This window comes from Tamandua tetradactyla, chromosome 1 (assembly GCF_023851605.1).
Source record: "Tamandua tetradactyla isolate mTamTet1 chromosome 1, mTamTet1.pri, whole genome shotgun sequence".
In the NCBI taxonomy this organism is placed as follows: domain Eukaryota; kingdom Metazoa; phylum Chordata; class Mammalia; order Pilosa; family Myrmecophagidae; genus Tamandua; species Tamandua tetradactyla.
The window spans coordinates 15,161,760-15,172,108 of NC_135327.1; the positions used below are offsets into that span (position 1 = coordinate 15,161,760).

Sequence of the window (10,349 nt, forward strand, 5' to 3'; positions counted from 1 at the left end):
TGGAGAAGCTGGAGGGAACTGCCTGAAAATGTAGAGCTGTGTTCCAGTAGCCATGTTTCTTGAAAATGACTATATAGTGATATAGCTTTCTCAGTGTGACTGTGATTGTAAAAACCTTGTGTCTGATGCTGCTTTTATCTACCTTATCAACAGATGAGTAAAACATATGGAATAAAAACAAATAATAGGGGGAACAAATGTTAAAATAAATTTAGTTTGAAATGCTAGTGACCAATGAAAGGAAGGGGTAAGGGGTATGGTATGTATGAACTTTTTTCTGTTATCTTTTTATTTCTTTTTCTGAATTGATGCAAATGTTCTAAGAAATGATCATGATGATGAATACAAAGGAAAAAAGAAAGATTATACCAATTTTCTCTAAGGTTTCCCACTACCTCATAGATAGCACAAGTAAAAAGAAAGGAAAACATATATTATTTTATTGTATGGGGTAGGATTCTATATGGTTGATTCTTTTCAATTAGAAGGAAGTTATTTTCTAATCTAAAACGTTGGAGAACTGAAATTCCTCTTCCATCCAAAAGGTAGCTATACTGAAGATTTAGAAAATGTATATAAAACTGTATATATACTCTATGAAACTGCCATTTTGAAGGTCAAAAACAGTCAAATATCAGCAATTTCATGTGGTTCAACCTCATGGAATAAATCCACCCTCTTCTTTTGCTAACAGTGGCTTATCTGTCTTAGGAATAGGATGTTTTAACCTCTTTTTTTAAACAAGTTTATGTTATTTACCATGGACGATTTTCAAGCTAAATTTAAACATGAAAACAACAAAACTTTTAAATATAATTTAAACTGACTTCATAACAAAAAGACTTCAGTCTCTTTTGATACAAAAATTGATACTTGCTTTTTCATGTATTCTGTTGGACGTACTGACAGATCTCAATGCAAGAACTGAAATGAATAAAAATCTAGTAAAGTACTTCATTTTGGAAGTAAACATGATGAATTTAAATGCTAAAACACTAAGAAATAAAAAGCTCCAACTCTAAAGAGGTGCTGAGCATCTTTAAGACCTGGAAGAATTAGAAATAAAAAAGAGAGCCTTTATGAAGCATGATACCAAAGACAGATCCATAAAGTAAAAGAATGATAGATTGACATTAAAAATCAACTTTGAAAAGAAAGAGACCTGGGCAAAGTTAAAAAGCAAGCAATAATACAGAGAGGTGTGTGTGTGGGAATATTTGCAATGTGATAAAATGCTACAATCCTTAAAGCAAACATGTAAATTCTCAAAAGAAACGTGGTAAACAATATTAGTAAGTATTCATAAAATAATTACAAAGGCTAATAAATAGGTGAAAAGTATCCCATATTATTAGTAATCAGAAATTTGCAGAGTAAAGTATGCAATGCCAGTATTTGTTTTTTGTCAAAATGACAAAGATTATTGATAACACAACTTTGAGTATTGATGTCAACACATCAATGTTGTGTTATCAATAATCTTTGCCATATGATCCTAATTTAAAAGACTAAATTGGCACAAATTTTTTGTAGGAAAGTTTGACAATATGTATTAAAACCCTTTAAAATAAGCATATACTTTAACTTATCTCAATCCCACTTTTAGGAATTTAACCTATGAAAATAAGCAAAATAGTTACAGGATTCTCATACCAGAGTTACTTAGAATAGTGAAAATGAGAAATATCTGAGATTGGAAACAATATGAGATTACTTCAATAAATTGCAACATTTCCATACATATGGAATCATATATAGTCATGAAAAATATTGTAGAATAATTTTTTTAAGGCTCAGATAAAATTATTATTGATATTATTAGATATGACAAGCAATTATTAAGTATATTACAATATGGTTTCATCTGGACAAGAAATAAAAGTATGTCTGTACATAGAAAAAAGATCAGAAAAATATACATTCAAAGTAACAGTGACTATATCTAGGTGGTAGGGTGACTGATTTTCTACCTTTATATGTATTCTCTAAGTTTTCTACACAATGAACATGCATTTTTTTTTGCAGTAAGAAAACATAAAAACATAAAGTAGTTTTTTGTTTTGTTTCGTTTTTTAATTTAAAAGGGAATGACTTAAGAGTAACCCCTAAGACCACAAAGGAACTTGGAGATTAGTAGGATTAGACATGGCTTAGCAAGTCCAGATAATTTGACTTTGGGTCATCTATTGGACAATGTGATTATTACAAAGGAGTGAAATATTTGTCATCTTGGAAGCCAGTTTCTTTGGAATTGATCCAAAGATATACAAACTTTCAGGCAGAGACTTGGAAAAAGTTAGTACTTTATCTTGACTGCTGAAAGCATTGTTGCATGTTGGTGTCTGGACTAGCATTCATTTCCATAGATCTCAGGGCCCTTCACTTCCAGTCTTGGTTTTCTTGCCACTTAGATCTGCGAGATCTCCTACATGACCCTGAGCCATCTGTGCGCATCATTGCCTCCCAAGCTCTCTTCCGAGTCCAGGAGGCAGCAGCTGAACCAGAACCCAGGCGGACAGTTTGCAGGTTGAGGATGCTCATGGGCTGTCTCCCTACTTAGAAATGCAAGGGAGGCAATATCAGGTAAAAGCCAATCCTCTCAGAAACCACAAAAGCAAATAGTACCCGAGTAGTACCAAATAGTTTTTTTGTACCAAATAGTACCAAATAGTACCAAATAGTTTTTTTTTCAGACTTGAAACAATGCCAGCATTAAGCTACCTGCACCCTGAATTATCTCAGAATTTTTTGTTTGTTTGTTTTGCTGTTGAAACTTTTAAGGAGTTAGAATAGTATAGGGGAGAGCAGCTCTTGGTTTTATTTTGTAGAAACAGTGAAAATCTACATGTTTATTGAGGTATGCCAAAACATCCATAAACAGATCTAGGGCAGGTTCAAGAGAGATTCTAAATAAATGTTAATATTGCGAAGCTAGTATTGTTGACTCTTTTGTTAAGGCCCAGGCTACTTAACTGTCAACAACCTTGAGAATAAAGTAACAACCAGTTCTTATAGCTTCACATTTAGTGATGCATTTTTTGAAAATCCTTTTCACCTTCCTTCCCTTAAAACCCTTTGAGCAAAAAAAGAAGTCTGAAGTGGTGTGATGCTAAATCTATCCAGATAAATCTAAACAAAAGAAAGAGGTTTCCAGCTCTTACTTTACCTTTTTATTTTTCAAATTTTCTTTCCTACAATTGCTGTCAGATTCTCAAATAGTTCTAGAAATGGGAAACATTATTTGTTGAGTACCCGCTGTCTGATTTATATCAAAATTTATAAAATTTTCTTATAAGGAGAATTTTCTAGGACAGGGATTAATTTGTATTGGGTGAATACTTTGATAAGCTGCATGTGGAAGGATGGGAAACCCCCAAGAGACCTGCTAGACTAATAAGAAATTATCTCTATTGGTCTAATCCCAGGCTCTTGATTAGTTGAGGAACATAAGCAGAGAGCCAGAGCTGAACTAACTCAGGTAATACAAAGACCTCTTGGCAGTGGTAAGGGAAAATAAATAGAGGGGAAATGAAGCAACTGGCAGATAAAGAGTAGATGTGTCCAACGGGAAATGCATTAAAATTTTTTGTTGTAAAGTGAGTAATGTGAATCTTTACCACCCTATCCCCTTTCCCCACCCCCATCTGTCCACCAAAACATCTTCAGGGACAAATTTCTCCATGATTCATAGTACAGTTTCATTTGTTTTAAGGGATGAGATAGCAAGACATATCTGGGCTAGCAGTTAGGAGTTTGGGGCTTATATGCAGACCCAGCTGCCTGATAGATTAAATCTTCACCCAAGAGCCAAGCCAGCAGTACACCCTGAGGGTGGCTGCTAGATGCTGAACTTCAATGCAAAGAGCTCATCTGAGTTACATGCATTCCTTGCTGTATTCTCTGTGGTCTCACTACATGCAAACAACTCCATTGTCCACTTTTGGATCATCCATCTTACAGATTAGCTACAAAAAATGACCAGTGTTTATTGAATACTTACAATGAGCCAAACAAAAGTGGACTATATAATTAACTCTTTTAATCTTCGTAACCACTCTATTATTATCTCCATTTTATGCATGGGGAAGCTGAGGAAGAAAACGTTAAACTGACTTGCCCAGAGTCACACAACTAGTAAATGCAAAGTTAGGATTCAAACCCAGGTAGTCTGGTTCCAGAACCCACATCCTTAGCTGGTCTGCCCTCCTCCAATCTGCTTTTTCCCTCTAATGTGAATAAATGCAGCTCTACACTATAATTAATCTCAGTTGCTGAATCTCATGCCCCAAACAAACTCAAGTAATCATACAAACTTTGAATAATGAAATTGAGCCTCAAATACAAAGTTTGAACACTTCTTGCTTAAAAGCGTACCTTGTTTTATTTTTTTAATAGGGTAGAATGTACTTCCTACACTATAGAAAGAGTAGAATTAGAGCAAAACTGTGAAGTTAATCTTGAAGAATATTGTTTGAGAACTTAGTTTGATCTTGTGAACTATCCCTGTCTCATAGAAGAAAACAGGTTGGAATATACTTGCTTTTAAATTTTTTAATTTAAAAATAAGTAAATGAAATGAAATGAATTTAATTTTTTCAAATCCAAAAACTTAAGGGGTTTATGCTTTCAGAATCCATGTTTGGAATGTGGTTTAACTCTCCAGTGACATGGAAGACACAGAATAGATCCTCACTTTTTGCTCATATTTATGCTAGAGTCCCTTTCCCTCCAGAGTGATTTTTATTTTCTGAGTAATACCACCAATGGGGAGTAGCAAGAGCAACAGTGCTTATTTTTTATGCTTTACTGTGTTAAAATCCACAGAGAGAAGCATCCATTTAGAGTCCGCGAACTGCTCTTAACTGAACTACCTCAGCAAATTGAGAAGGGCTGAAGAAGTACTTAATAGTGATTATATTAACAAGAATCTTCAAATATCTCCATATTTTTATGAAAGGCTGTCCTCAGAGATACGTTTATATTTTTATGAAGTGTTTTAAATATACAAAGCAAAAATTACCAGACATTTAATTTTGTTATATTTCAAAATAAAATTTCAGTGTAATTGATTATCTTTTTGGCTTTATTTTCACCGTATATTATTAAAATGTATTGTTCATTACCTATTATATCTACATCTTAATTATTTTAGATTCTTACTTTTTCACATTGTATAGTCCTTTCCCCCCATTATACTGTGGAAACTATTTTATAAATAATAACTTTTTTCTCTTATTGAAAGATTAAAGTGTCATGTAACTGAAAGATGGGATTGAGGAAAGAAAAACTCTCTCAGGCACTAGCGCTGCAAGTCAACTAAATATATTACAAAACAGGTTGAAGTCTCTCTGCCCCTTCTAGCTTTCCCCTCTTTCCTTTCCCCAGCACCTTGGCCCTCTGTTCCTTTTCCTATCTCCCTTCTCAGGAAAGAATAGGATGACTCATTATTCTGTGTAAATAATAATGCAAAGCTCAACTCTTCCAAAAAGTTATTTACTTTTTAACAGGGTAGAGTTCTTAATTCAAAGGCATGACTTTCTAGTTGAGAAATTTTAGACTTTGCTGAGCAGAATGGAGAGAGGAGGTTTTTGGGGGTGGGGTTGGAGGTGAGGGTGGGGAATGAAGATTTTACTTTCATCCCTGAAACCATATCAAGCATCTGCTTTCCCTGCCTCTTCCAAAATCCCCCTCAGTACACAGCAGAGAAGAAGAATGAGGTGGTAGAAGAGGAGGGATAGTTAACAACTACTGTGGATTATGCAAAACACGAAGGGATGGATCAATCCCTGAGAAATGCCAGTTGCCGAATGGTTCAGTTTTGCTTTCTACCTTTTCTCTCTGTAGAGTGTATCCTCTGATGTCCCAATCGGACAGAAGTGGTTTTAAATAGTTCCTATGGATACCAAAGAATCTCTACGGAGGAAATGTCATCTCCTTCCCCTACCTTTTTTTTCCTAACAGAAATGATGTTGTGAAAGGGAAATTTTTAAAAAGGAGCAGGAATTTCTACCCCCAAACTTCCTCATCCCAGGGGGGACCTTTAACCCAGGCTTATAACAGGGACATTTTTACTTAATTTGTTCTACATACATCTTGTTTCCCTAATTCCTGAAGGACAGGCCTTTTGACCTCACTTCAGAGAAAACAGAGTAGGCACTCAGAAATGCTTAATTAATATTCCCTGTGCCTAAAAGATAGCCATCTTGAAGAGGTTAAAAGCACAGGTATTGGGGCGAGGGGGTGGGAGAGGAGAAGAGCAGGGATTTGGGAGGAGGTTAGCAAGGAGATGGAGGTGGGAATATAGAAAAGATGTCCACCTGCAAATGGTATTAAAAAGTAGGAAAAGTGAAACAATAGAAAAGCTATAAAGCCTTGGCTCCAGCCTTACTGTGCATTGGTCCCTAGGGTGCTGGGTTTTATCTAAATCCACACATGCACCCTGCCTCCCCCATCCCAAACCAAGATCAGACTCAAGGTTTCTGCCTCCCCAGCCACTCAGTGGGTTTAAAAGTGGTCACAGCTCTACATATGCCAGTTGAAAGGGTGTCTTCCTAGCCTTTGTCCTTAAACCGCCACTCAAACCAAACTAAACAAACCTACTGTATCCTGTTGAATTTAAGCTCTGGTGTGTTTTAGTTATTCATGGGAACTCACCTCTTTTTGGGAAAGGACAGGACATCCAAAAGAAAGCAATCTGTAGGCAGTTCAAATACTGTGACCTAAGGAAAGTAATTTTTCTAAGAGAGCTTGAGCCTTTTCCCTGCAATAGTCTTTGTAACTTCTAAAGATTTTCATGTTGCATTTACTACCTAGATATCATTTCAGTTCAAGACCCCATAGAACTATAACGTCTGGCCAACCAATCCAACTGCATTTTAGTAAAGTTGTATATGGAAAAAGAAAAGTTTTATAAATAGGTTTTAAACCAGACAGTCTGCAACTTCTTTTGTGGCAACTAATTTCAGAGCTTTAAATAACCTTGTCAGAAATTTTAGATTTCAAAGCCAAAAGTCCTTTGCAAAACTGTTTCCATCAACTGCATTATTAAAATAATAGAAAATAATGTTTTAAAAACTTATAAAAGGGTATTCTAATTCATGAGCTCCGAAGTTGTTACTACTTAACAATTAATGAAATGGCGATAGATATGCTGGTTGCTGAAAGAATCATTTAAATATTAATATACTAATACTACCCAGTTTTCTTCACTGCTGAAACTGAAATTAAAAAGTGAAATAATTAGTTAAGTGGTCTCATCTTGAAATCAAATGAGTAAGTGACTGAATGTGAATATATCTCAAGATACTCATGTCTGTATCTGATTCCTTATGTGATACCTGTATGTCAACATTTTTTTTCCTATCAAAATATTAAATCAGAGTTTGTTTGAAATTAAAATTATTTAAAAAGGTCAAAAAGGGTTCAGTTAAAATTTATTTTTGTTTTTCATGATTATAGATTTATTTGTTAAAGTGGTAATATATGTTCAAAATTCGGAAGTTACATAATACTCCCAGCCATCCGTTTCACCTCCCTGAAGTCATCCTGTGTTACCAGTTTTTTGTGTATCCTTCAAGACAATTATACATTTGTGAGTAAATACATATATTCTCTTCCCTAGTAGTCTATACAAATTGTACTGTACCTTGAATTTTTGTCTTAATAAAATGTCTTTGAAGTCTTTCCAAAGTAGTCCAAAAAGTTTCCTCATTCTTTATTTCAGCCAATATTTCATTATATTTATCATATTAATGGGCAATTAGGGTGTTTGCAGTCTTTGGCACTTGCAAACAATACTGTAGTGAGTAACTGTGGACATTTGTATTTCACACGTGGCCAAGAAAATCTTTAAGATAAATTCCTGGAAGTCGAATTACAATGCTAAGGATATGTCATTTGTATTGCCAGTAAAAAAATATTGCCAAACTGACTTCCATAGAGGCAATAAAAGTTTACACTCACCCCAGTGATGTAGGAGAGTGCTTTTCTCCCCACATCCTTGCTAGCATAATGTAGTAGTTATACAAATGTTTATTGAACTCCTTTAAAAGCTGGAACAGGCTCTGGGAAAAATATCAGAGTAAGAGGATTCAAGAGTGTGGAGATTGTGAGGGTGCGTGTGTGTGCAGTTTTAAATAGGTTGGTAACCTTCATTGAGAAGTTGATATTTGACCAAAGACTTAAAATAAGGGAGTTAGCCATGTACAGATCTGGGGAAAGAACATTCTGGACAGAGGAAATAGCAATTTCAAAAGTCCTGAAACACTTGAGTTGCCTAGGGTATTCAAAAAAGAAGTAGGCTAGAGTAGAGTGAGAAAGGGGAAAGTATCAAATGAAGTCAGAGTTATACAGGGGATGGGACCAGATCATTACTGCCTTGTAGGCCATGACTAGGAGTTACCTTAATTCTGAAATGGGGAATCACTGGTACATTTTCAAACTTTTGGATTTTTACCAATTGAATAGGTACAAAACTGGTTTTCAGTGGTTTAAAATAGCTTTCTTTTTTCTATATTAGAAAGGTTGAACATCTTTTCATATCTAAAAGTCATCTGTATTTCCTTTTCTGAGACTATACTTCAAAGACTTTCCATTTTTGGGGCGGAAGGGGTTTGCTAGGTTTTTTCTGTTGATTCACAGAAGCTTTTTATACATTAAGGGGAATCAGCTTTATCTGTTACTTTAGTTAAAAACTGAGTTAACATTTGAAATGGTCTAGCCACCAGGATTTTGCTTTTAAGTCTGTCGCATTTCAGGCTTTAGGACCGCATCAATAATAGTGCAATTATATATGGAAATTAATTAATGATTCTCTACCTTGTGCCTTATTTTTTTTTTTAACCAAATATTTAGAGAAAAAATTTCTGAAATGATAACATTCTTAAAAGGATTTTTGGTGCAATTTTTTTTTATTAATTAAAAAAAATTAACAACAAACGAACAAAAACATTAACATATGATCATTCCATTCTACATATATAATCAGTAATTCTCAATATAATCACATAGCTGCACATTCATCATCAAGATCATTTCTTAGAACATTTGCATCAATTCAGAAAAAGAAACAAAAAAAAACAGAAAAAGAAATAAAACAAAAACAGAAAAAAAGAGATATATACCATACCCCTTACCCCTCCCTTTCATTGATTACCAGCATTTCAAACTAAATTTATTTTAGCATTTGTCCCCCTATTATCCATTTTTACCCCATATGTTCTACTCGTCTGTTGAAAAGGCAGATAAAAGGAGCATCAGACACAAGGTTTTCACAATCACACAGTCACATTGTGAAAGCTGTGTCATCACTCAATCATCATCAAGAAACATGGCCACTGGAACACAGCTCTACATCTTCAGGCAGCTCCCTCCAGCCTCTCCATCACATCCCAAATAACAAGGCAACATCCTCTCAGTGCGTAAGAATAACCTCCAGGATAACCTCTCAACTCTGCCTGGAATTTCTCAGCCATTGACACTTTGTCTAATTTCACTCTTGCCTCTTTTGGTTGAGAAGGTTTTCTCAATCTCTTGATGCTGAGTCTCAGCTCATTCTAGGATTTCTGTCCCACGTTGCCAGGAAGGTCCACACCCCTGGGAGTCATGTACCACGTAGACAGGGGGAGGGTGGTGAGTTTGCTTGTTGTGTTGGCTGGAGAGAGAGGCCACATCTGAGCAACAAAAGAGGCTCTCTTGGGGGTAACTCTTAGGCCTAAATTTTAAGTAGGCTTGACTTATCCTTTGTGGGGTTAAGTTTCATATGAACAAACCCCAAGATTGGGGGCTCAGCTTATAGCTTTGGTTGTCCACACTGCTTGTGAGAAGATCAAGAATTCAACTAGGGGAAGTTGAATTTCTCCCCGTTCTCACCATTTCCCAAAGGGGACTTTGCAAACACTTTTCCACTCACTGACTGAATCACTCTGGGATTCATCAGGGCATCAGTCCTGGACAAACCAACAAAATCTCATGTCCTACCCAAGATTCCAAGTACTTATGGCATTCAGTCAAGCTATCTACATAAGTTATGTTAGGAAATGCACTAGTCAAAATATAAATTTTGTACCAAATAAACATTTTTTGCTTTAGTCTCACACATAAGTTGAAATTTTAAAATATTAATTACCATCTATTTCAGCACCCTGCAGTAATGACATTCCTTTGTTCTTCCTCATGCAAAAACATTTTTTAAATTTGTACATTTAGTCACTATTATTATACACTCTAGGCATTCCTAGATTATACCATCTCAATCTTTAACATCTGTCTTTCTTTCTGATTTCTTTTATGCCCCCAGCCCTCCTCCCTCTATCATTCTCACATTCAGCTTCATTCAGTGTTCTAACATA

The 10,349-nt window shown here is 35.3% G+C and overlaps 1 protein-coding gene across 5 annotated transcripts in view; it reads left to right on the forward strand.

Moving 5' to 3' along the window:
- MROH8 (maestro heat like repeat family member 8) overlaps positions 1-5,041 on the forward strand; it is a 123,684-nt gene extending 118,643 nt beyond the window's left edge. For 4 of the 5 annotated variants that reach the window (XR_013179385.1, XM_077169238.1, XM_077169268.1 and 1 more), the window contains 2 exons: positions 2,412-2,583; positions 4,825-5,041. Coding sequence is in view for 3 of the 5 variants with exons in the window: in XM_077169238.1 (XP_077025353.1) it covers positions 2,412-2,560 (149 nt within the window). In the remaining 2 variants the exon portion in view is untranslated. Of the gene's footprint in view, positions 1-2,411; positions 2,584-4,824 lie in introns of those variants that run through there. The other variant, XM_077169257.1, reaches the window with a different exon arrangement.
- Positions 5,042-10,349: the final 5,308 nt, after the last annotated feature.